This window comes from Myotis yumanensis, unplaced genomic scaffold, assembly GCF_028538775.1.
Source record: "Myotis yumanensis isolate MYYU_CA2020_CCGP unplaced genomic scaffold, mMyoYum1.0.hap1 SCAF_2, whole genome shotgun sequence".
NCBI lineage: Eukaryota > Metazoa > Chordata > Mammalia > Chiroptera > Vespertilionidae > Myotis > Myotis yumanensis.
The window spans coordinates 117,538,713-117,566,474 of NW_027223753.1; the positions used below are offsets into that span (position 1 = coordinate 117,538,713).

General features: G+C 37.3%; 1 protein-coding gene across 1 annotated transcript in view; it reads left to right on the forward strand.

Annotated features, from left to right (window-relative positions):
* LIPI (lipase I) overlaps positions 1-27,762 on the forward strand; it is a 59,955-nt gene that overhangs the window by 21,874 nt on the left and 10,319 nt on the right. Inside the window, exons 6-7 of the mRNA XM_070403754.1 lie at positions 650-751; positions 24,587-24,695. Of these exons, the coding sequence (XP_070259855.1) occupies positions 650-751; positions 24,587-24,695 (211 nt within the window). The remainder of the gene's footprint in view (positions 1-649; positions 752-24,586; positions 24,696-27,762) is intronic.

The following is a 27,762-nucleotide window of genomic DNA, read 5'->3' on the forward strand; positions in this document are numbered from 1 at the left end:
ATCCTTTCTACTATATTCAGACCTCAAATTTAGAGGTAGCAATGTGGAAACAGATAAATACAAGAAGTGAGAAGCATTTTAATATGTACCTATTTGTATAATACATGTTCCTCATAATGTATGTATCTACAATATATATCACTTACATAATATATAGTGCATATCAATGCTACCTATACTATATATTATATATAATGTATACATAGGCATACTGTATTTATATGAATGTATATGTAGAAGTATTGGGGGCAGTACTCATAGAGCTAAATTTAGTGTTAAAGTCTTATCTAATTGATTTATTCTGATAACTTTACTAAAAAGAGTTACAGGTACGATTCTGAACTTGTAATACAATAATGAAAATTTGTACAAATGGACTGTAGACATATGGAGTACATTAAGTTCTGATAAGATTTCCAGGGAGTGGATTTATTTGTAAGTCTTCAATTTAAGACTTATTATTGTAATTAAAATATGTGAAATTTGAAAAGTTTTAAGTTATAAAAATCCATGAATAATAATAGCAATAATAATAATAATAATAATGATAATAATATACATTGATGCTTTAGTTTCTTTAGGAAATTGAAGTTTTTACATGCTATTTGATGGAAGTCCAATTTCTAATGTTCTTTTTCTCAAATATCAGGTTATCAAGCTGAGCTATGGAAAGATGTTTTAGAAGAAAGAATGAAAAGATCTCTTAGGACGACTGCGTTTTTGGATACTACTGGCATAAATCCATTCTGTAGTAAGTAAAAAATGTTTTTTTAATATATTTTTTATTTCAGAGAGGAAAGGAGAAGGAAGAGAGAAATGTAAACATCAATGATGGGGAGAATCATCGATCGGTTGCCTCCTGCATGCTCCCCACTGGAGGTTGAGCCCATAACCTGGGCATGTGCAAGTAAATAATAATTTTCCCAACATATTTATAATTACACAAGAGGAAAAATTTGAAGAACAAGAGAGAATCTTTTAGAAATGTATTACATAATGAATTTATAAGGTGATAGATAAGAAAGCAAAATTATTCTGTTTAGAGATGAAAAGCTTGAAGTGGTTTATAAATAAAAGTTTCTAGTCACAGTCATTGACTTTGGTTATTGAGGGATAAATATTTAAAATAGATTCTCATATTTAAACATATGTTTAGGTCAGTTGTAAATGTTTTGTAGTCACAGTTGCTATTCATTATAAGTATTATAATTCTTTAAACATTAGTGATGTCTTCTATCATCCAGAATTGGACCTGTGCATTTATTAACTTAAATTTTTATCAAGTTAAATTTAGATTTACATATAGATATAAGAAATAATACAGAGAGACCCTGTGTACACTTTATCCAGTTTTCCTCAATGGTAAAATTTCATAACACTGTAAAATATAATATCACTGCCAAGATACTGACATTGATACAATCCATATATCTTATTTATATTTCTGCAAAGAATATGCGTGTGTGTGTGTGTGTGTGTGTGTGTGTTTAGCTCACACATATAGAGTTATGTATTTACAACCATACTAAAGATATGAAATAGTTTTATCACAAGTATTCCTTGGGTGGCACTTTTATAACCACATACAACATCTTCCCTCCAATCAGCTGTTCCTAACCCCTATTATCCATCAATAAATTCCTAAAATTAGATTTTGAAAATGTTACAAAAAGGGAATAATTCAGTATGAGACCTTCTAATTGACCTTTTCCCCCCACACAGCATAATTCTCTGGAGGTTCATCCATGTTTTAGTATGTATGAATAATTCATTTGTTTTTATGCTGAGTAGTATTCCATGGCATGTGTGTACTATAGTTTGTTTAATCATTCATCTGTTGAAGAACATTAGGTTTTGGCTATTATTAATATAGCTGCTGTTTAAGTTTTTGTGTAAATTTAAATTTTTATTTATCCTATATAATAAAAGCCTAATATGCTAAGTGTCGGTCATTCAACCAATCAAAGCATAATATGCTAATGATATGCTAAGGCTGCTCAACCATTTGCTATGATGTGCACTGAACACCAGGGGGCAGATGTTCTGATTGGTAGGTTAGCTTGCTGCTGGGGTCCAGCCAATGGGAACTGAGCAAGATGGGCCAGACACGCCCCCCTCCTGCAGTCCCTCCTTGGCTGGCCAACCTCCCGAGTCCCTCCCCAGCCTGATCATGCACCAGTGGGGTCCCTCGGCCTGGCCTGCACCCTTTTGCAATCCAGAACCCCTTGGGGCATGTCAGAGAGTCAGTTTTGGCCCAATCCTGCAGGCCAGGCTGAGGTAACTCACTGGTGCACAAATTTGTGCACCAGGCCTCTAGTCTCTTATAAAAGTCCAGGAATGCAATTGCTGGCTGGGGTCAGAAGCTAATTGCAGATTCAACTTTATAAGAAATGTACAGTGTTTTTCAGAGTGGCAGTACCCTTTTACATTCCTCTCAGCAAGTGATTCAATTCCTCTGATTTCTTACTAATGTTTGATGTTACCATAATTTTAAAAATTGTATTCATTCTGATAAGCAAATAATGATACCTTAGTGCAGTTTTTATTTTTTTGTTGCCCTGACAATTGAATATATTTTCTATATATTCTCTTCAGTGTAATGAGTGTTTGTGTCTTTTGCCCATTTTTCAATTGGATTTTTTAAACTGTTGAGCGTTCAGGGCTCTTAATATATTTTTGATAGTATCCTTTGATGGATAATTGGTTTGCCAATATTTTTTTCCTGTCTGTAATTTGACTGTCTTTTTATCTTCTTCACAAGGGGTTTTGCAAAGTCAAAAGTATTTACTGTTGATGAGGTTTAATTTATCATTTTTTCCATTAATGGAACAAGCTTTTGATGTCAAACTTAGCCCTAGGTCCTGAAGATTTTCTTCTAAAGTTTTATGTGTTATATCTAAGTCTGTAATCCATTTTAGTTTAAATTTTGTATAATATTTGAGATTCAGATTAAAGTTAACTTTTTTTTTTTTTTTTTTTTTTGCCTAAAGATGAACCTTTTTATTAGGCACCATTTGTTGAAAAGGCTATCCTTACTTTATTGAAGTGCTTTTGCACCTTTATAAAGAATAAATTAAGCATATTTGCTTAGGTCTATGTCTACTGGGTCAATATTATGTTCTCTATTCTATTGCATTGATTTATATGTCTAGACCTCACTGTATTAATTACTAGAGGTATGTAGTAAGCCTTATTATCAGGTAGAATTATTATTTATTACTTATTTGTTTTTGTACTGATTATTTTAAATATTCAAAAGTATGTGCCTTTTAATATACATTTTGTGTACAAAAAATGTGACTGAGATTTTGGTAGGGATTACATTAAACCTATAGATCAATTTGGATAAGATTGACATCTTCATTATAAGTCTTTGATTCATGAACATTTGATATATCTCCATTTGCTATCAATCTTTGATTTATTTCATTAGCATTTTGTAATTTTCAGCATACAGATTCTCTGTAACTTTTGTTACATATATACCTAAATATTTCATTTTTCTAAGTGATGGTAAATAATATTTAAAATTTTGTTAACTTCATGTTCATCATTAAAATAAAAAAAGGGAATGAATCTTTTTAAAAGAACTTTATTATTGACTAGAGGCTCGGTGCACAAAAATTGTCACTTGTGGGGGGGGTCCCTCAGCCCGGCCTGTGCCCTCTTGCAGTCTGGGACCCCTCAGGGGATGTGCACCTGCTGACTTAGGACCGCTCCCCAGGGGATTGGACCTAAACTGGCAGTCAGACATCCCTCTGGCAGCCCGGGGGCCCTTGGGGGATGTCCACTTGCCAGCAGGGAGCAGGCCTAAGCTGAAGTCAGACATCCTTAGTGCTGCTGAGGAGGCAGGAGAGGATCCTGCCACCACTGCTGTGCTGGCAGCCATCAGCTTGGATTGTGGCTGAGCAGAGCTCCCCCTGTGTGAGTGCACTGACCACCAGGGGGCAGCTCCTGCATTGAGCATCTACCCCTGGGTAGTCAGTGTGTGTCATAGTGACCAGTCATTCCGAGTGGTTCTGCTGTTAGGGTCAGTTTGCATATTACCCTTTTATTTTACAGGATAGAGACCTGGTGCATGGGTGGGGGCCGGCTGGTTTGCCCTGAAGGGTGTTCTGGATCAGGGTGGGAGTCCCGCAGGGTTTGCCTGGCCAGCCAGGGTGAGGGGCTGAGAGCCGTTTTCAGGCTGGCCACACCCCCTTCAGGGTGGGGGTTCCTACTGGAGTGCCTGACCAGCCTGGGTGAGGGGGTTATGGCTGTTTGCAGGCTGTCCACTCCCCCTTCAGAGTGAGGGGTCCCTCTGGGGTGCCTGGCCAGTCTCGGTGAGGGGCTGAGGGCTGTTTTCAGGCTGGCCACAGCCTCTTCAGTGTCAGGTGCCCTACTGGGGTGCCCGGCCAGCCTGGGTGAGGGGCTGAGGGCTGTTTTCAGGCTGGCCATGGCCCTGGGCTGGAAGCAGGTATCTGGGATTTATTTATCTTCTATAATTGAAAATTTGTAGCCTTGAGTGGAGCTCAGGGCCAGCAGAGCAGGGGGGAAGCTTAGCTTCCTCCACTGCTGGGGACAACTTAAGCCTCCTGCTTGACAAATTAGTTCTACCATGCACTGGTTTCACTTGTCATTTTGCTGATGGTTTCTTGTGCTGTGTAGAAGCTTTTTATTTTTATGTAATCCTATTTGTTTTTCTCCTTACCTTAGTTTCATTTGCCCTAGGAGATGTATTGGTCAACATATTGTTACGAGAGATATCTGAGATTTTGCTGCCCAGGGTGTCTAAGATTTTTATGGTTTTAAGACTTACATTTAAGTCTTTTATCCATTTTGAGTTAATATTGTGTATAGTATAAGTTGGTAGTCTAGTTCAGTGATGGTGAACCTTTTGAGCTTGGTGTTTCAAAATTTTGAAAAACCCTAACTTAACTCTGGTGCCGTGTCACATATAGAAATATTCATTTTTTTTTTGATATTTGCAACCATAGTAAAAAAAAAAGATTTATATTTTTGATATTTATTTTATATATTTAAATGACATTTAACAAAGAAAAATCAACCAAAATATGTATAAAATAAAGAAAAACAGAAAAACAATGTACATTTAGAAAAAAACAATAATAAAAACAATGATAATCAAATGGTATGAAAACTAGAAATTAGTGACTTTTTTGGTGCTGAAGTTTGTCTGCTAATTCTTCGATTGCAGGTTCATACTTGGTGCACTTCAAGGCCAAGCAAGCGCCACTAGTTTCATCTGTTAGCCGGTTTCTTTTGTTCGTTTTAATATTATTTAATGCTGAGAACAAAGTCTCACAAAAATATGTTGATGAAAAAATTGTTAGCAAAGACATCGCTAGGTTTTTTATGTCGCTAAAAGTGTCAGGTACTCTGTTCCAAGCATTCAAAATTTCTTGTTCGTAGTTGCACTCTTCTTCATTATTCAAACGATTTTCAAGTTTCGACCTTAAGTCAACAAACACATGACTCCAAATGCTACCTTGAAAATCTGCAAGTTGCATCTCTAAATCATCAATTTGCATCCATTGGAAATCCTTTAATTCCAAAGTACTCTAAACAACTACTTCCAGATACTTAATTATTTTAATGGTCTGTTCTAGGCTTCTAAATTGGTTGAATCTTTTGCTGAAATGTTCAAATAACGAGTTTACTATATTCTGGTACATAAGTATGGACTCCATTACATTCGTTGTAGTGGCCTTCTCAAAATACTTTTTTATCCAAGGAAAATACTTACAAGTTTTAGTTTCAATATCTCGCTTGAAAATTTTGTTTACTTTCAAAAGATTTGATGTATCCAAACATAACGTCAATACTTTTGCCAAAACCTTGTAATTTTAAGTTCAGTTCATTTATATGAACAGAGAGATCTGTAAAAAACATCAAATTGCTGACCCACTTATGATCATTGATCTGAGGAAAGTTTGCCAGACCCTTATTCTCAATAAATACCGTAATTTCTTCAAAGCACTCCACAAATCGCTCAAGTACTTTACCTCGACTCAGCCATCTCACATTATTGAACATCAGTAGTCCACTGTAGGTTGAATCAACTTCCTGTAAAAGTGCAGAAAATTCTCGCTTGTGAAGGGGTCGAGAAGCTATAAAATTCACAATTTTTGTTACAACTGACATTAAATCATTCAATTCTGAGAATCCTGATTTGGCACACAACACCTCTTGATGGATAATGCAATGAAAAGGTACAAGTGGATGTCTAATAGCTTCCATAAACAATTTCAGGAATCCCACATTTTTTCCCACCATATTTGGTGCCCCATCTGTCGTGACTGACACAATTTTAGAGATATCAATGTTTAGGTCACTGAATGTTTTTATAACAACCTTAAATATTTCGTTTCCTGATGTACTTATTGGCACTGATTCTAACTTTATCAACTCTTCTCTCATCGTGAGACCATCAGAATATCTAGCAATAATGGCCAACCGAGCATTTGATGTGACATCAGTTGTTTCATCAAGAGAAATCAAAAAATATTTACAACTATTTAAGTCTTTTTTTTAATTGATGTTGTATGTTTTTGTTAAGATCTATTATTCTGTCTTTGATAGTATTTCTACTGAGTGGTAACTCAGAAATTCTTTTAATAATATCATCTTTATTTTTCATATCGTGAAATAGAGCTGGTGCACATTTTAGAAATGTTTCCTTAATTAATGCTCCATCACTGAGGGCTTTTCCATGCTGAGCTATGGAGTGAGAAATACAGTAACTTGCTGATGTTAAATTTATAGAGCATCTTACAAATTTAATGATGGAATTTGATTGACTTTTATAGAGCTGTAGCTGCCTGGAAATGTATTCCTTCCTTTCATAGATACTTTTTTCAAGAGCTGACAATGATTAGTTTCAAAATATCTCTTTACATTCCACGTTCTGCTTACTACCGTTTCATTACACAGTATGCACAATGATCTGTTGTTTCTGTCGACAATCCCGTACATCTCGGTCCATATGTCTTGAAAGGGTCGGCTACTGCTACTTCCACTTCCTTTATCATTCAATCTTGCTTTTTTATTTTTTTTATTTTCCATCACAAGGCTGCATAAATAAATAAATATAAATCACGGCGTTTTTTTTTTATAAAAAGTTGATAGGTTTCTTACCTATTAACTTTTTGCAGTGTTGTTGCACTGACTCCTGGTGCAAAACAATTCAAAGATAGCATGTATAACCAAGAAATATATGGCGCTGTAATCAATTATCCGACACGCAGAATGTCTGTTGCACTGTATATCTTTTTCTTCTAACCCTCCCACTCCTGTCTCCTAACAAACATGGCGATCAAGTGCGTCCGTTTGCCAAATGCACCCGAATGCTCGGGAAGCTTACCGGAGGCACATGTTGACAATAACGAGGCCGTTTCCAGAATTGGGCATTTTGTCACTCGAGTAAAAATAAAATGTCATGAGTAAAGATTATAGTGCAATTCTTAACCTTTTTATATTAATGTCAATATTGGAACAATGTATCTTGGATGTTTTCACTATGTATCTTTGCTACGCAACACCGATGTACATGTTTACATCCGGTTTTAGAATTGCATTATTGATCATGAGTAACGTGAGTAATAATATTACTCAAGTGATGCCCAACTCTGGCCTTTGTGAGAGACAAATATTTGAATTATGCAATTTTTTGTCTCTGTCGATGCGTGTCACCCAAAATGAGTTCGAGTGTCACCTCTGACATGCGTGTCATAGGTTCACCATCACTAGGCTAGGCCTTCCTGTACTATGTTGAGCAAGAGTGGTGAAAGAAACTATCCCTCTCTTATTCCTGTTTTTGGGAAAATGGTTTTAGTTTTTGCCCATTTTGTATGATTTTGGCTGTAGGTTTCTCATATGTCGCTTTTATTATGTTGAGGTAAGATCCCTCTATTCCCACATTTTATGAGAGTTTTTATCAAACATGTGCATTGGATTTTATCTAATGCTTTTTCTGCATCAATTGATATGATCATATGATTAATGTCTTGCAAACTGTTTATGTGCTGTATCACTGCAAATATTATACCTGGCTTGCATCCTCAGAATAAATCAGAATTGGTCATGGTATATGATCTTTGTAATGTATTGCTGGTTCTGTTTTGTTAAAATTTGTTGAGGATTTTAGCTTCTATGTTCAACAAGGATATAGGCCTGTAATTCTCTTCCTTTGTAGTGTCTCTATCTGGTTTTGGAATTAGGGTAATGCTGGCCTCATAAAAAGAGCTTGGAAGTGTTCCTTCCTCTTGAATTTTTGGGAATAGTTTGAGGAGGATAAATATTAGTTCTTCTTCGAATAATCAGTAAAACACCCGTGTAAAACCATCTGGACTAGGGCTTTTGTTTGCTGGAAGTTTTTTGATTACTACTTCAATTTCATCAGTAGTTATTGACCTATTCAGGTGTTCTGATTCTTCCTGATTGAATTTTGGAAGGGTTTAATTTTCTAGGAATTTGTCCATTTTATCCAGGTTGTCCAGTTTATTGGAATGTCATCATTCATAGTATTTTTAAAAATGATCTTTATATTTCTCTGGCGTCAGTTTTTACTTCATACCTTTGTTTCTGATTTTGTTTATTTGGGTACTCTCTTTTTTTCTTGATGAATCTGGCTAGAGGTTCACCAATCTTGTTTACCTTTTCAAAGAATCAGCTCTTAGTTTTATTGATCTTTTGTATTGTTTTTTAGTCTCGATATCATTTATTTCTCCTCTGATCTTTATTATTTTCTTCTTTCTAATTACTATGGGCTTTTATTATTTTTCTCTTTCTAATTCTATAACTTGTAGGGTTAGATAACTTATTAACTGTTTTTCTTATTTTTTGAGGTAAGCCTGTAGTGCTATAAACTTCCTTCTCAGGACTGCTTTCACTGAGTCCCATATATTTTGGGTTATTGTGTGTTCATTTTCATTTGTTTCCAGGATGTTTTTTATTTCTTTTTAAATCTGGTAACATATTCATTGTTTAATAGCATGCTATTTAGCCTCCATGTGTTTGTTTTTGAGCATTTTTATTGTAACTTATTTCTTTTTTTAAAAAAATATATTTTATTGATTTTCCACAGAGAGGAAGGGAGAGGAATAGAGAGTTAGAAACATCGATGAGAGAAAAACATCGATCAGCTGCCTCCTGCACATCCCCCACTGGGGATGTGCCCGCAATCAAGGTACATGCCCCCGACCGGAATCAAACCTGGGACCCTTGAGTCCTCAGGCTGACGCTCTATCCACTGAGCCAAACCGGTTAGGGCAACTTATTTCTAATTTCATGCCATTGTGGTCTGAGAAGATGCTTGATAGGATTTCAATCTTCTTGAACTTCTAGAGCAGCGGTTCTCAACCTGTGGGTCGTGACCCCTTTGGGGGTCGAATGACCCTTTCACAGGGGTTGCCTAAGACCATCATAAAACACATATATAATTACATGTTGTTTTTGTGATTAATCACTATGCTTTAATTATGTTCAATTTGTAACAATGACAATACATCCTGCATATCAGATATTTACATTATGATTCATAACAGTAGCAAAATTACAGTTATGAAGTAGCAACGAAAATAATTTTATGGTTGGGGGTCACCACAACATGAGGAACTGTATTAAAGAGTCGCTGCATTAGGAAGGTTGAGAACCACTGTTCTAGAGACTTAGTTTGTGTCGTAACCTGTGGTCTACCTTTGGAAATGTTCCATGTGCACTTGAGCTGTATATTCTGCAGCTTTGGGTGAAATGTTCTAAAAATGTCAATTCTATCTGATGTAGTGTGTCATTTAGGATCACTATTTTCTTGTTGATTTTTTGTTTAGAATATCTATCCAGTGATATCTGTGAGGCATTAAAGTCCCCTATAATGATTGTATTGCTGTGGATCTCTCCCTTGATATCCTCCAGAAGTTTTCTTATATATTTGCTCCTGTATTGAGTGCATATATGTTTACCAGAGTTATAGCCTCTTGTTGTATCAATCCCTTTAGTATTATGAAGTGGTCTTCATTATCACTTGTTATGGCCTTGATATTGAAGAGTATTTTGTCAGATATGAATATTGCTACCCAGCTGTTTTTCATTTCCATTTCCCCAGAAGTTTTTTTTTTCTAACCCTTCACTTTCATTCTGTGTGAGTCCTAATGCTCTGAGGTGGGTATCTTGTAGACGGCATATATGTTGGTCATGTTTTCTTATCCAATCAGCTACCATATGTTGATAAAGCATTTAAGGCATTTAAATGTAAGATTCTTATTGATAGGTACTTATTTGTTGCCATTCTTACTCTTTATGTCTGTGTTCTTTTTCTCTATATTTCTTCTTTTTACACCAGTCCCTTTAGCATTTCTTATAGTGCTGGTTTGGTGATAATAAATTCTTTTAGCCTTTTTTTGTCTGAGAAGCTCTTTATTTCACCTTTGATTTGGACTGATAGCCTTGCTGGATAGAGTAGTATTGGGTTTAGTCCCTTGGTTTTCATTACCTTGTATACTCCATGCCATTCCCTTCTGGCATGAAGTGTTTCTATTGAGAATTCACCTGACAGTCTAATGGGAGATCCCTTGAAGGTAACTTTCTGTCCCTGTCTTTTAGCCTTTAAGTTTCTTTCTTTGTCTTTAATGTTTGCCTAGGTGTGGGTCTTTTGGGACTCATCTTAGCTGGAACTCTCTGTGTTTCCTGAACTTGAATGATTTTTTCCTTCACTAGTTTAAGGAAATTTTCTGCCATAATTTCTCCAAACAGGTTCTCTACTACTTGCTTGGAGTCTTCTCCTTGTGGCACCCCTATAATGTGAATGTTGTCAGATTTTATATCATCCCAAAGCTCTCTTAAACTCTCCTCCTGGTTTTTAATTTTTTTCATTCCAATTGCTGCTCTGAATGGGTGTTTTTTTTTCTACCTTGTCTTCTAATTCACTGATTCAGTCCTCAGCTTCTTCTAGTCTACTGTTGAATCCTTCCAAGATGCTCTTTACTTCAGCTATGTCAGTCCTCATTTACAATTGATTCTTATTTATTCTTTTACCTGCTCTTTTCATGTTGGTGTATCTCTCATTAAGTCCCTTAATATTCTCATTATTTTTCTTATCATTCTCATTAAGTTGCTTGTAGTTCTCACTTAATTGTTTGAGCATCCTTATTACCATTTCTCTGAATTCTTTATATGACAAATTGTTTGCCTCCATTTCATTTAGTTCCTTTTATGGAGATTCTTCCTTTTCTTTCATTTGGGGGTTGTTTCTTTGTCTCCTGTTTTTGCTGTCCCTTTGTATTTGTTTCTATGTATTAGATCAAACTGCTATGCCTTCCGGATTTTGTGGGGTGGTCTTAAGTAATAAGTGGTCTGTGGGACCCACTATTGCATTCTCTTAGATCTTCTCTGCTGGGTGCTCTAGGAAAGCCCTTTACTTTAGTCATTTGGGTTCTCCTATTGTATCTGGGTATTGAATGTTACTGTCCCTTTTGTGAATGGAATCTCCTCTCAGGCTGGCTGACTATGTGGCTTACCCCCTATCATGTTGTGTGAGCTGCTGTAGAGATGCTGCCCAAACAGAACAAAACACAACAAAACAAAGCATGAAACAGAAGAATGAAAACAAAATTGTACACAAGACTCCTACAGCACCAACAAAAGCAACCACCAGAGAAGAGAGAACTAGCAAAGAGGAAAGAGAGCAAGAATGATAGAAAAAAAAGGAAGAAAAAATACTAGGAGAAAACAAAACAAAATAAGCAAACAATAAAAGCACAAACAAAAAACAACAAAGAGGGTTTGAATATCTAAATATGGAGCTGAAATAAAGAAAATAAGAATGAAGAGTTAGAGGAATAGGGGAAGGAAAATGTTTTAAAATAAAGGAGGGGGAAGATAAATGAAAAGATAAGAAAAAGGTTTGAAAAAGATAATAGAGGAGAAAGCAGATAGACCTAAAGGAAGAAAAAAAAAGACAAGAAAGCAGGAGAAAAAGAAAATAGAGAAACAAAACGAGTAATGGAAAAAAGAAAAAAAAAAAGGTAGGAAATGGGCAGAAGAAAATTAGATATATGAACAGAATAATAGACTAGAATAATAAAAAAATCAATAAAGCAGATAAATAAAGAAGATAAACTTAAAAACTGGGAAAAAAGCAAAGAAATAAAAAATAAAAGAGAAGAAAAAAGGTAGGAAAAAAAGATAAAAGAAAAGAATGATAGAAAAAAGAAAAGGAAAAGGTGAAGTGTCTCATTTCAGCCTACTTTAATGCCCCATGGAAGTTTGCTTTGGATCCTTCTGTTCATTCTGTCAGACAATTCTGGGCTTCCTCTTAGGTCAGTGGTTCTCAACCTTCTGGCCCTTTAAATACAGTTCCCAACTGTTGTGACCCAACCATAAAATTATTTTCATTGCTACTTCATAACTGTAATGTTGCTACTGTTATGAATCATAATGTAAATATCTGATATGCAGGATAGTCTTAGGCAACCCCTGTGAAAGGGTGGTTCGACCGCCAAAGGGGTCATGACCCACAGGTTGAGAACCGCTGTCTTAGGAACTTAGGTGCTAACCACTGTCTGACATTCTCTTTTGGCTTTCAGCAACCTGCTTGAAGCCCCAAGCAATCCACCAATCCACCCGCTTGTGTCTGTCTCCACAGGCCTTGGCTGCAAACAGGAGGGGACAATTTTTCCTCTAAAGTAGGTGTTTTAGCAACATGATACCCAGGAGACTTTCCCTGGTTCCTGGGGCTCCACCCCTGCTTGCTTTTGGCTGCTAGCTGCTGTCAATCTTAATCACTCAAAAGCCTGTTTCTGAAAGGGCTTTAGGCAGGAGAGGTGCTGTTTAGCTTTCAGGGAATATGATGGGTGTGTTTCCTGGCTCAGAGCTACTCCTCTGTAAGTGGCCCAAAATATTACTCTGTCCTTGGTTGGACAGAGATCCTTGTATCGAGACCAACAGGATTGGCTGGAAACCTGGAGCTTTTATCATTTTTCCCTTTCAGGGAAAATATCAGTCTAGTTCCCAGGATAGTGGGGCAGATGGCCCATCCCCCAATCCAGTCCCCGAGGGCTCCTTGACACTGTTCAAACCCATAAGCTTGACCTCTGCTTTTGTTTCCTCTGAAAAGCTCAAAATGCAGGGCACCTGTGGGTGAGACAGGCTATAGCCCTAGGGAGGGGCTTTTTCCTTTAACTTGCCCTCTGGCTGCTGGGAGCAGCTAGCTTCCCTCAGGAAAAATGCCCATTTTGGTTTGGTTTGGTTTGGGGGATGACTAAATGATCCTGGCTGCTGTTCCACCAAGTCTCCCTGCAATGCTTCCCATTCCAACCTCTCGTTAAGCACCTTGAGTCCATGTTTCCCTCCCTGCACCAAAGTCTCAGATGAGTAGTTGCAAATGAAAACTCCTAGGCTCTGGGTTTAGAGAAAAACAAAACAAAAAAACAAAACTGCGGCTTTTTTTCCATCCAGCTCTGGTCTATAGGCTCCAGACTCTGCTGTGGCCAGCAGCCCTCCACCTTTCCTGGCTGGATGTTATGGAGGCTTTGGGTCTCAGCTCTGGTGCTCTGTGCTGTGGAGTCCAGCCTGGGTTCCAGGCCTCTATCTTCTGAGGGAACAGACTCCCCCGTAGCTGGGAGTTCCCTTCTCACTCTTGGCCCACCAGCCTGATGCCCCTGGGAGCTGGGTCAGCTCCTCTTGAGACCTCACCCTTCTTACCGGTCTCCAGGTGTTTTGTGTCCTTCCTTGATACATGTCTCCTCCTAAGCTGGATCTCAGTTGGTAATTCCAGGTGAAAGTTCTCCAATTTAGTTGTATTTCCCATCTGGCCCTGGTACAAGGTACATGACAGGTCTGCCTATTTGGCCTCCATTTTTCTCAGAAACATAATTTACCTTACCATAGATGCATTATCTTTTTTGCAGTCAAATATTAGTTGAACAACACCTTTTATTAATGTTTCACTTTTTACCATTCTTGATTTTGTGTTGATATGGATAGAATACAGTACAGATAACAGAAGATAGAATCCATGACCTTGTGGAAAGAACAACAAAATTTACCCAACTCATGGAAAGAGCTGAGTGAATGCCAAAATGAAAAGAAATCTACTTCAAGACACACCATCAGTGAATTTGAAAGTCAAAGATAAAAAAATAATAATAATGGAACTGAATCTTTTGTTTGTAACTTGTTTCCTGGGATCTTTCTGAATTCACTTATAATTTCTTGGAGATAAATATATATATATTTACACATATATAATATGTAAATTAGGCCAGGGTGCCTTAAGAGTCATGACTGACTCAGGAGGAGGGGCTGGGCATGGGCCCGGAGCCAGAGACACAACACACTGGCCGGCCTGTCCCTGGCCCCAGTGGCCTGCAGCAAGGCCTCTGGGGCCCTGGAGTGGAGACACACACTCACACACAGGGGGGCCAGCCCAGCCCCAGCCCCAGCCCCAGCCCCAGTGGTGTGGCTGGGGCTGTTTCAGGCCTGGATTGGAGACACACACACACACACACACACGCACACACACAGGGGGGCAGGCCCGGAGCAGAGACACACACAGGGGGCCTGCCAGCTGCAGCGCGCCAGCAGTCCCGCCTCTGCACATGAGCTACAGAAGAAATACCTTTTCTTATGCTCATTGGCTAAGCTCCCTGTACACCACTTGCAATGTTCTTGGTAACTTGGGTAATAAGAATCCAAGAAGGTGATCTAGAGTTTTTCCACCTCACTCCTGGAGGAAAAAATGAAGGTCTGCTGTTGGAGGGGCTAAGAAATGTCATATCCTGCCCTGGCTGGTTTTGCTCAGTGGATAGAGCCTTGGCCTGCAGACCATAGGGTCTAGGTTTGATTTTGATCAAGGGCATATACCTAGGTTGCAGGCTCCTCCCTGGCTGGGGCCCAGGTCAAGGCTCATGCAGGAGGCAACCAATCGAAGTGTGCCTCTCACATTGATGTTTCTCTCTGTCTTTTCCTCTCTCTTCTATGTTCTCTAAAAATCAATGGAAAAATATCCTCAGGTGAGGATAAAAAAAGGAAAGAAAGAAATGTCATATCCTATGAAAGAGACATCTTGAAAATGCCTAAAGAAAGTTGTTATTTTTTTGTGGTGAAGGGACTGGAGTCCGTGAAAACACCTTGGTGTCTGTGGCAGCCGGCAGTAGCAGCAGTAGCGCGATGATGGGGGTGCCACCTTCCCCTGATCAGCCTGGTGGCCTCCTGCAGAGGGAGGCCAGATTGTGGTTTAGGGCAACCCCTGAGGGCTCCTGGACTGTGAGAGGGGGGCAGGCTGGGCTGAGGGGACCCCCCCCCCCCATCCCAGTGCACAAATTTCGTGCACAGGGCCTCTAGTTTAAAATAAATGTCTTGGAACTTTTATTAATAACTAGAGGCCCGTTGCACGAAGAGATTTGTGCAATAGGCCTTCCCTTCCCCTGGCTGCCGGCACCGGTTTTCCTCCGGCACCTGGGACCCAGGCCTTTGCTCCAGATGGAGCCTTCAGTCTTTGCTCTGCCGCTTCGCCCCTATGTATGCAAATTAACCGCCATCTTTGTTGGGTTAATTTGCATACTCTCCTGATTGGCTGGTGAGCATAGCAGAGGGACAGTTAATTTACATGTTTGTCTATTATTAGGTAAGATCATGTCACCTACAAATAGAGACTTTTATTTTCTTTCTTTCTAATCTGTATGCCTTTTATTTATTTTTATTGACTTACTTTAGTAGCTAAAACTACCAGTACTGTGTTGAATAAGAACAGTGAGAGAAGTCATCTTGCCTTCTTCCTAATCTTAGGGGAAAAACATTTAATATTTCACCATTAAGCATGCTGTTACCTATAAGATTTTTGTATATGATACTTATAGAGATGAAATAATTCCTTTTTGTATCTAACTTGTTAAAACTTTTTCTCATAAATAAATGTGTTTTGGATTTTTTCAAATGCTTCTTTGGGATTATTAATTTAATCATATAAATTCTTCCTTTAATTTATTGAAATAATGGATTACATTGATTATAGAATGTGAATTTATCTTGTGTTCCTATAATATATCCAATTTGATTATAGCAAAATATTTTATACGTTGTTGGATTTGGTTTGTTAATATTTTGTTGAGGACTTTGTGTTGAAGTTCATGAGAGCAATGTTTTCTTTATACAAGAGTAACATAAACTCATAAAATGAGTTGGTATGTGTTCTCTCTTTTATTATTTTCTGGCATACATTGTTCAAAGTTGGTGTTAATTCTTTTTTAGATAATTGATAGAATTTTGAGGACAGCCATCTGGGCCTCAAGATTTTTTTTTTGAGAGAGCTTTTTAACTACAAATTGAATTTCTTTAATGGATATAAGGCTACTCTGATTATCAGTTACATCTTGGTTGAATTTTTGTAGTTTGTGGTTTTCAAGATTTGGCCCATTATTTCTAAGGCATCAAATTTATGAGGATAAACTTGTTTGTACTATTTTTTTATTATATTTTAAATGACTACAGGATCTGTGGTATCTTCTATTTCATTGGTGATAGCGGTGACTTGTGTCTTCTTTGTTTTTATTTTTGTATATGTTGCTGGAAGTTAATCAATTCTGTTACTTCCCCCACCCCCAAAGAGCCAGCTTTTTGTTTAATTGATTTTATATTGTTTTCAGAATTAATTCATTGATTTCTGTTTTATTAGTTATTATATCCTTCCTCCTACATTTTTTGGAATAGTTTTAATTTTTTTTTGTCTTCAGGCAGAATCTTAGATTGTTGGTTTGAGATATTTCATTTCTATTACTATGAATTTTTCTCCAATCACTTTATAGCTGTATTGCACATGTTCTGGTAGATTGTATTTTCATTTTCACTTAGTTTTATATATTTCTTTTTGACACTTCTTTGGCCATGGTTTTTTTAAAAATAAGCATGTTGTTTAATTTCACATGTATAGAGATTTTCCTGTTATCTGTTTTTAATTTATTATATGGTGTCATTAAGGTTGGAGAATGAACTGTACAATTTCAATTTTTTTAAATCAGTGTTGTTGTTTTTTTATAGCCTAGAATATGCTCTATTTGGGTGAATGCTTCATAGGCACCTAAAATTAATGTGTATTCTGCTTTTGTTGGGTGGAATGGTCTATATATATCAATAAAATTTTGTTGGTCGGTCTCAAACATTATCAACTCAAAGTCAAAAATCTCATTTAATCTCATAAGATAAAATAGTCCAAATCTTATAATTTAATTCTAAATGTAAATCAGATTTGGGTGAGACTCTAGATAGTTTCTATCTTTGGGCAAAATTTGTCTCCACTTGTGAGCCTATGAAATTGAAGAATTAAGTTACTTGCTCCCAAAATAGAGTGGTGAAGTAGGCAAAGGAAACTAGTTATAGACATTCCTTTTCAAAAGAGAAAAAATAAAAGGAAAATGCAGTCAATGATCTTAAGCAATTTTACAGTTCAGTGAGACAAATTTCATTTGGTTTCAAGGCCTGCGAATAGTCCCCTTTGGTTCATTCACCCTGGTTCTGCCCTTTGGTTTCACAAGTCCATACTCTAGGCTCTAAGAGTTATCCTTCATTATTTTTTTACTTTTATATGAGTGGTGGCATATAATTCCATCCAAATAGTTCTATTAGCCTACTAGAGGCCTGGTGCATGGATTTGTGCACCAGTGGGGTCCCTCGCTCGGCCTGGCCTGCACCCTCTCGCAATCTGGGACCCCTTCAGGGATGTTAGACTGCCAATTTCAGCCTGATCCCCACAGGCCAGGCTGAGGGACCCCACTGGTGCATGTGCACCAGGCCTCTAGTGTGCATATAAAATCTTTGGTTAATCTCTTCCTGCCCTCTCCGCTCCCCCTTCCCTTCGAGATTCATCAGTCTGTTCCATGTTTCCATGCCTGTGCATTGAGCGTCTGCCCCCTGGTGGTCAATGCGCATCATAGCTACCAGTTGAAGGGTTGAACAGTCGCTTAGGCTTTTATATATATGTAGATTTCTTGCCTGTAGACTTGTGGGAGTCCTATATCTTCTTTCATTTTGTAGTGTCTATGCACTTTTCACTTCAAGCTGGCAGTATTTATATTGCTAAAACATTCTCAGAAACCTTGTAGATCTCCATATATATCACAGAAATGCATTCAATTAGACAAAAGATTCCTGAAAATATGTTTTCTACATTTTTTTGCTTCTGCTTAGAAGTGGCTGAGGGAATCTATGAATCACACACTAATCTTTTCAGAGACATTTGTATTGCTTTTTGATCTTTCTAAAGGCAAAAGATTGTCCAGCTACATTTCTAGCATTTTCTCTCTAGAGCATGGTTTTCTGATGGTGAATCTTTTAGTTAAGGTATCTTTCCAAACTTGGTAAGATAATCATTTTTCAAATCCACAGGATAGGGTTTGCTTCTCTTTAAAACTTTTATTTCAGTTTATGTTTTCCTTTATATTTAGCCATAAACACTAATAGCAAATAAGGCTACACTTTCAATCCTTTGGCAATCCCCTCAGCTAAATGTCCAATTTTTTTTTTTAAATTTGGAATTTCTACTTTCCACATAATATTGGGATATAATTTTGGTAAGCTATTTCTGTGACTGTATAGCAAGGATTCTTTTTCCTTCAATTTCCAATAACATGTTATTCTCTTCTTTCTAAGTCCTCTCTAGTAGAATTATTAACATCTACATTTTTACTAATAATTTAATCAAGGTTATCTAGTTTTTTATGTCATGCTCCTCAAAATTCTTTAAGCTTCTGCTCATTGAGAATTTCTCATTTCAGGTGTTGTAACACCATCTCAGTTTTTATACCAAATTTGGTATTTATTTTCCATCACTGCCATAATAAATTACCACACACTTCAGTGGCTAAAAGCACATAAATTTATTATTGTACTAGAGGCCCAGTGCATGGGATTTGTGCACTGGTGGGGGCGTGGCCTATGGGGATCTGCCTGCTGTGGGAGCACTGCTCATCTGGTCAGCTGAGTGGCTGTGGACCCACCCTCTGAGCTGCTGCTCCTGCTGTGGGGGTACCACTCATCCTGGTCAGCTGAGTAGTGCTCCTACTATGGGAGTGCACTGACCACCTGGGGGCAGCTCCAGAGTTGAGTGTCTGCCCGTTGGTGGTCAGTGCGTGTCATAGCGACTGGTCGACTGGTCATTCTGGTTGTTCTGCCATTTGGTCGTTGGGCTTTTATTATATAGGACTAGAGGCCCAGTGCACAAAAATCCATGCACTCAGCGGGGGGTCCTTCAGCTCAGCCTGTGCCCTCTTGCAGTCTGTGAGCCCTCAGGAAATGTCCAACTGATGGCAGTCTGGCCTCCCTCTGTGGGCCTATTTGGGGGTGGGCCTATCTGCCCGAATCGCCCCACCATGGTCACCAGTGGGCTTTCTCTATAGGAGGCGACCCAGGCGGGCCTATCTGGGGATTGCGAGTGGCTGGCCCCACCCTGAATCGTCCCACCGCTACTACCACCTGTGGCCTCCCTCTATGGGAGGTGACCAGGCGTGTGACCAGGGGATGATGCCAGCCCCTATCACCCCGCCGCTGGTCACTGCCACCCGCCTCTACCCCATCACCACCCCATCACCGTCCCCTCCCTCTGCCTGCTGGCATGCACCTTGGCTGTCCTGGTGCCACCTGCTCGCTGGTCCTGCCCCCCCCGCCCCCCCCGCCCCCCCCCGCCTAGTGGTCGTTCTGCTGTTTGGTCAATTTGCATATTATGCTTTTATTATATAGGAATTATATAGGATGGTTATGTAGATCAGAAGTCTAAAACAAGTGTTACTGTGTAAAATCAAGATGTCAGCAGGACTGAGTTCCTTTCTGGAGGCTCAAGTGGGAGAATCTATTTCCTTGACTTTTTAAGTTTCTAGAGCAGTGATTCTCAACCTTCCTAATGCCGTGACCCTTTAATACAGTTCTTCATGTTGTGGTGACCTCCAACCATAAAATTATTTTCATTGCTACTTCATAACTTAATTTTGCTACTATTATGAATTGTAATGTAAATATCTGATATGCAGGATATATTTTCATTGTTACAAATTGAACATAATTAAAGCATAGTGATTAATCACAAAATCAATATGTAATTATAATGTGTTTTCTGACGGTCTTAGGCGACCCCTGTGAAAGGGTCGTTCGACCCCCAAAGGGGTCGCGACCCACAGGTTGAGAACTGCTGTTCTAAAGGCTGTCTGTATTCGTATTCCTTGGTTTGTGGCGTCATCTTCTAAAATATTGGATTGATTCCTCACACTGTTTCACTTTGACTCTTCTGTATCACATCTATTTTTAGATTCTCTTATTTTGTCTTCCTCTTCTGCTTTTAAGGTCTTGTGATTGCAATTCTTGTGATTACATTGGACCCACTTGGGTAGTTTAGGGTAATCTTTCTATTTTAATGCCAGTTGTTTAGCAACATAAATTACATTTGCTATCTTAATTATCCTTTGGCACTTACTAGTAAAGTAATATATTGAAAAGTTCCAGAGATTAGGACATGACATATTTGGGGATGTATACCACTATTAGAATATGCATATGTGATTTTTCAATCTACTGTTATCAACGTTTTACCACTTTAGTGAAATGTGGGAACCACACTTCCATTTAGGTACCTTTACATTCTTCACTTTTAAATATCATTGTCTTAGTATTAGGTTGTATGATAATTTTTGTTGTAATCATCAAATGAGATTTATAAAACTCATGATAAAAGGAATAATCTATTGTATGTACACATATATCTTATCTTTCCATTGTTCCCTTTTTGTTTCTTATGTTCCAAGAGTATTTATTTTACCAATTAATTTATGTTTGAAGAAATTCACTCTTATAATAACTAAGAATGGGTCTGGTAATGAGAAATTCTTTTAGTTTTTCTTTAAGATTGTCTTTAGTTCTTCTTTGTTCTTAAAGGATAGTTTTGCTGGATATAAGATATTCTTTCTTTTAGCACTTTAAAAATATTGTGCCACTTCCTTTTGGCTTCTGTGGTTTCAGGTAAGGAATCTTTTGTGACTCAAATTGGTGTTCTCCTGTAGGTAATTCATCTTTTCTCTTTGGCTACTTTCAAGATTATATTCTTTATTTGTAATTTTCTAAACTTTAATTATGATATATCTTGGTGAGGATTTCTCTAGGTTTATTCTGTTTTACTCAGCTTCTTGAATCTGTGTGGGGGTTTTTTCTTTACCAAATTTAGAAAGTTTTCAGATATTATTTCTTTGAATATTGTTTTAGTTCCACTCTCTTTTCCATCCTCTTACACTCTGCTAACACACATATTACATCTTTGTTATGGTTCCACCAGTCCCTGAGACTTCATTTTTCTTTCTTAGTCTGTTTTTTCTCTGTTGTACAGAATAAGTGGCAGATTTACCTGTGTTCAAGTTCACTGATTTCTATCCTGTGTCATCTCCACTCTACTAATGAGCATATCCAGTGACTTTTTTATGTTGTTTTATTTTTTATTTATGTAATTTCTACTTTGTTTTCTTTTATAGCTTCTATTTATTTGCTGAGAAATTTCTATTCTTTTATTTTTTAAAAGACTCTGACTTTGAAGTATTTTTATGATGGCTTCCTTAAAATTCTTGTCAGATAATCCTGACATCTGAGTCATCTCAGTGCTAGCAATAGTTGATTGTCTTTTCTCACCAAAGATGTGATTGTCTTTGTTCTAAGTATAATGGATAATTTTCAATCACATCCTGGAAATTTTGTCTATTATGTTAGGATTTTGAGTTATATTTAAACCTCTTTTTTAGCAGGCAGTCACATTGTTTAAGTTTTTGCTTATGCATTCTGATGATGTAATTCTTTAAATGTATAAAGGTTCAGGATTGTTATATTTCCCTGGCAACTTGCTTCTTTTTTGCTTTACATATAAGAATGCATCTTGCCTCGAAAACTATTTATTGGATTCTGTCACAAGAATTTGCCTCGTAGAGCTTTTGAATTGTGTGTATTCTTTTCTATCTTCTATATTATATTCTGTATTATTTTATTTCACTTCTTATCTAACAATCAATATTTATTATGAATATTATTACTATATCAAATGCTCACTTATATTTGATAATTTCATTTTTTTACACTTTATCTTACCCTGTTTCCCCCACTTTTTTCTTCTGGGTCTAACTTCTATCTTGCTGAAATAGATCCTTAGTGACTTTTCACTAGCAGTCCCTCTCAGTTTTTGTTTTGTGTTTTCTTGAAATGACCTTATCTTTCTCTTACTCTGCAATATAAAGTTAGTTCAGGATAGAATTCTACATTGAGAGTTATTTTTGCTAAGCACTTTGAAGATATTAATTTTATTTTTTTCAGATAAATTTATTTATTTTTAAATTTATTGTCAATGCAATTGTTCTATACAGAAATCTGTGGTTTTCTTTTGGTTATATTTGCCTATCTATTCATCTAGACATGATTTATTATAATTTTCTAGTCTTAATGATCAGTCTCTATCAAAAGGAAAGAAAAATATTTATACTATCAAAATAAAAATCCATATCTTCTTCTATTACAGAAAATTCTTAACAGCTCTTCTTCAAAATCTCTCACATAAGAGAAAGTTAGATTTTTCCACCCAAAATATACATTCCATAATCCTGGAGCATTTTTAATACCGATTGGGGAGAGGGGTCTCACCAAGTGGTGAATGTAAATTCCATATTATGTCTGTTTTCTTTAGTGTCAGATAATTGTGTCTTTTTTTACTTAACCTCAGACCCTAATATAAAATACTGTGCAGGGATTTTTATTTTAGCCTTATTACCTGTAGAAAATAAGCCTCTGTGGTCCATCTTCAGTGTAGTTAGCTTTCAGTGGAAATATACTAGCAGCATGCTTACCAGCCAGTTACTGAACCACAGGCTTACACAAATAAAGTCCCAGGGCAAACTGTAATAAGAACAAGGAAATGTGTATGTGACCAACAGCACCTATTCCAGGAAGACCTTCCCAGCACAGGGAGGTGGAGACAGCTAGAAAGGTCCTCAGCCTACTTTTTGAATAACCCAATGGAAAACAGTAAGACCTAGGTGACATTCGCGGGAGAATGTTAACCCATAGTACTCAGCGGATGAGGAACCTGGGGAGAGACTCTTGCGCACTAGGGATAAATTGCTTGTGGTAACTGCTCAAAAGGGTGTGCCTGCTCCACCAGACACCCGATCTTGCAAGACCGCCATTAAAAGTTTTGCTTTCGCTGCCTTTGTGTCTCTGAGTCCTTAATTGACTTCAGACAGGTAAGCATGTTTTTCATGTTACTTAACATCACATCTTCTGTTCCAGCATGGAAGGTGACACTTAAGCCTCTGTTTTCAAGCTACACCCGGTTCTTAAGTGCCTCCTAATATTCCTCTTCTTCATCTGAGCTTTGTTGTAATTTAATTTATGGATTGTACATCCAAAATGTCTATTAGTATGTGCTTTAACTGAAAGAAGTCTTTTTGTAATATCTCAGTATATTATGCTGCCAGAAATCACGTGAGCAAGTCTGAACACCTACCTTTTTTGGGTGAGGTGGACCAAAATATTTTGTCTAAAGTTGGGCAGTCACTTCAAAGTAAGAAGCATTCCTCTTGTGTTAGGAATGGATGAGGTCCAATTATAAATCCATCACCTTATTTGAGGTAGTAATAAGTATCAGACAAGAAATTACATGTATTTCTCACAAGAAAATTTCATGCATTCCATGTCCTGTTTATATATTGTCTTTAGGGCACGGTGTTCAGTACTTGGGAAAACTCACAGAGTCAGAACTTTCTGTTTAGCCCAGTCAGTATAGACTATAGTGGTAAGTTCAGAATCCTTGCCTCTGAAAGATATAGTGTATCAATTTTTAAAAGGAGCATTTTGAATAAGAACTACCATGAGCTTACTCTACCTATGATTATTTAATTTCATAGTCAATCCTAAACAACCAGTGAAATTGGGAATTATATTTGTCAAGCAAGCTTAGCTAGGACTATTAATTTGATAATTAGGGAATGCTATATTTACTTTATAGGTCATATATATATATATATATATATATATATATATAAAATAAATTTTATTGATTTTTTACAGAGAGGAAGGGAGAGGGATAGAGAGCTAGAAGCATCAATGAGAGAAAAACATCCATCAGCTGCCTCCTGCACACCCCCTACTGGGGATGTGCCCGCAACCAAGGTACATGCCCTTGACCGGAATCGAACCTGGGACCTTTCAGTCCGAAGGCTGAGGCTCTATCCACTGAGCCAAACCAGTCAGGGCAATAGGTAATATATTTTAAAAAATAGTTTAATTGACCTAAATTCTGAAAACTTTTGGTTTGCAGAAGAGTTAGTATTCACTAATTATTTGTTCACCCCTTTACCATACCCATGATGTCTGGCAGGCTTTGTCATTTCTTATTTTCATGATTAGTTAAAAATTGATAAGAAGTAAAATATATTATCCATATACCAAATAAGTGCCTCTTGACATTATTTACATATATAATATGTTCTTATGTGCTTATATATATACATGTGTATCTGTGTATGTGCCAAAACAATTTATTTTAAAAATGTGAACTATCTTTTGTATTTTTGTTTTGTAGCCTATTATTTTGTTCTCAGTGTAATTGTAGATAACACAACGATGGATGGCTATATTACATTTAAATTATTAAACCAGCTTGGAAGGGTTGAAGAACCATGGCTCTATAAGTAAGTATAATTTAATATTATTTTTATTCATAAATTAAATGTTTGGTTTTTTTCGAGCATCCAATTTGGAAGATAATCTAAATAGTGTGGGTTTTCTATGCAGGGTGCTTTCAAAGGCATGGAGATAGGAATGTTCCTAATTTCAATAATAACACACAGACTATAGTCCTAGAGCAGTTGTTTCACACTTGTTCAGAAGTCAAATAAATTGTGAGTCTTGATTACCTTTAAAACATCATGTTCTGTGCAGAACACCATGAAATATTAATGTGTTTTACTCAAATACTTGAATTCATGCATTTTAAAATAACAGAATATAAAATGTGGAACACTTACCTATGGTAAATCTGTCCATCTAAACCTGGCCAATTAATTTATGTTTTTATTAACAATTATTTGCTAATAAATTTAGTCATGCTTTGGGATTTAAACTGTTTTAGATCCCAGGGAAGTAAGAGACTTCTACATGATCTTTTATTTCTCCTTTGAGAAATAAAAAATAAAAATATTTTTTTTATTTCTAAATTATATTTATTTCTAAAAATTCAATTTTTATCTCTAAAAATTAAAATAGAAATATTTTCTTGCTGTAAAAAGCATGTCCTATTATATAGCAGCAAATTAGAATCATCTATAATTATATCACCTAGGGATATTTAGATTTACATTTGGTTTACTGGTATAGTCAAATTCTACACCTTTCCTTCTTTACTTCCTCTTTTTCCTCTTATATCTTCTTATACATACCCTTGTGCACACACATGTTTTTATTTAGCAAAATTACGATTTTATTGCAAATGTGTTCTGCATCCTGATTTTTATATAAGCGTTATTGTGTGATCACTTCTCTATGTTATTATAATCACATACATTAGCCCAGCCAATGTGGTTCAGTGGTTAACCATCAACCTATGAACCAGGAAGTCATGGTTAGATTTCTGGTCAGGGCATATGCCTGGATTGTGGGCTACAGCTCTAGTAAGGGGCGTGCAGGAGGCAGTTGATCAATGTTTCTCTCTCATCATTGATGTCTCTATCACTCTCTTCCTCTCCCTTCCTCTCTTTGAAATCAATAAAAACATATTTTTAAAAAATCACATACATTAAATATAGTACCAAATATATTATTATGCCAATATAGGATTTTAAACAGGGGATAGTAATAATGGATATTCAGGTTGGAACAATACCCACTGGATGAGTAATGGGGCAATTAGAGTGGAACAATATTAGAGAGGTGACTATTGTAATAATTGATATGATGGGGTCATAAACCCAGTAAATAGAAATGGGTTTTTAGGATTTAAATAGATCTATTTTTATGATTAAACATGTGAAAATGAAGGAAATAAACCAATCTAGAGTGACTTCAAGTTTTAATCTTTATGACTATTTAAATTATGGTGCCATTCACTGAGCTAGGAGATGTATGGAAAGGAGTCAATTTAATCAATAAAAATTCTTGAGAGCTTCTATAGGACAGGAACTGCACTAAAAATTGGGGGTAAAATTTTGGGCAAATTAGAATTTTTTTGCATAACTTGTCTAGTACAACAGATAGACTTTACAAATATATAGTACAAATAAAATTATGTTCATCATTTTTCTATTCAAAGAATTTTAATGAATATCCACATGGATGTAGGCACTGTGCTAAATGTTGAGGATCCTACATAATAAAAGCCTAATTTGCTAAGTGTCTGGTCATTCAGTTGGCCGTTCAACCAATCAAAGTGTAATATGCTAATAATATGCTAAGGCTGCTCAACCGCTTGCTATGACATGCACTGACCACCACGGGGCAGATGCTCCAGCCAGTAGATTAGTTTGCTGTTGGAGTCTGGCCGATCAGAACTGAGTGAGATGGGCCAGACACACCCTGGAGCCCTCCTGCAGTCCCTTCCCAGCTGGCCTACCTCCTGCGTCCCTCCCCAGCCCCAATTGTGCACCAGTGGGATCCCTCAGCCTAGCCTGCACCTTCTCGAAATCTGGAACCCCTCAGGGGATGTCAGAGAGCCGGTTTTGACCCAACAGCGGAACAACCAGTGACTATGATGCGCACTGACCATGAGGGGGCAGACGCTCAATGCAGGAGCTGCCCCCTGGTGGTCAGTGCGCTCGCACAGGGGGAGTGCTGCTCATCCAGAAGCTGAGCTCACAGCTGGTGAGTGTAGTGGCGAGAAGCCGGCCTAAGCCATCAGTGGGACACCCCCTGAGGGCTCCCAGACTGCAAGAGGGTGCAGGCCAAGCTGAGGGACTCCCCTGCATGCACAAATTTCATGCACTGGGCCTCTAGTGCTGTGATGAGAAAAATAGATATGGTCCTACCCTCATTAAGCTTACAGCCTAATGAAGGCTATAAATATAATGAAATAATAAAATATGTTAATATAATCTATTCATTCAAAATGTCTTGAGGAACATTATAATGTGTAAGGAAACATAAAATTGGGGATGAGGATTATTTAGTGGGGCCACTAAAAGTTTCTTTAAGGGTATTTTACATTTATTGGTTAAGATGAAATGATGAACTAGAGTTAGTCAGCTTTGCTGTATTCCAGGCAGAGACTGATACAGACAAAGATCTTGAAGCAGGAGGGATCATAGGCCATTTCAGGGGCTGAAGGAAGTGCATTATGTCTGCAAATGGAGGCAGGGAGAGAGGTAGAGAGAGAGCACCTAGGTTTTGTAGGAACTAGATTTGTAGGACATGTTTCAGGATTTATATTTTATTCACTGGGAAAATGAAAATCACTCATGTTTCAACTGAGGCAATCTGGTTGGGTCAGGATTGGATTTTTATTTTGTAAAAACAGCTTGGCTACCGTGGATTGGAAGCAGGAAAGACAGGGTACTGTTACAAAAATATGGGCAAGAAACAGTCTTGAGATAGAGGATTTGTAGTGGAGGTGGAGAAATGAGGATGAATTCAAAGCAGATTCAAGAGATTTCACAGGTAAAGTTAGTAGGAATTTATGATAGATTTGATGGAGGGATTGAAAGAGAAGATAATATCAAAAATGAACCCTAGTTGTCTGGTTTGGGCAATAGGCAGTGGTGCAATTTA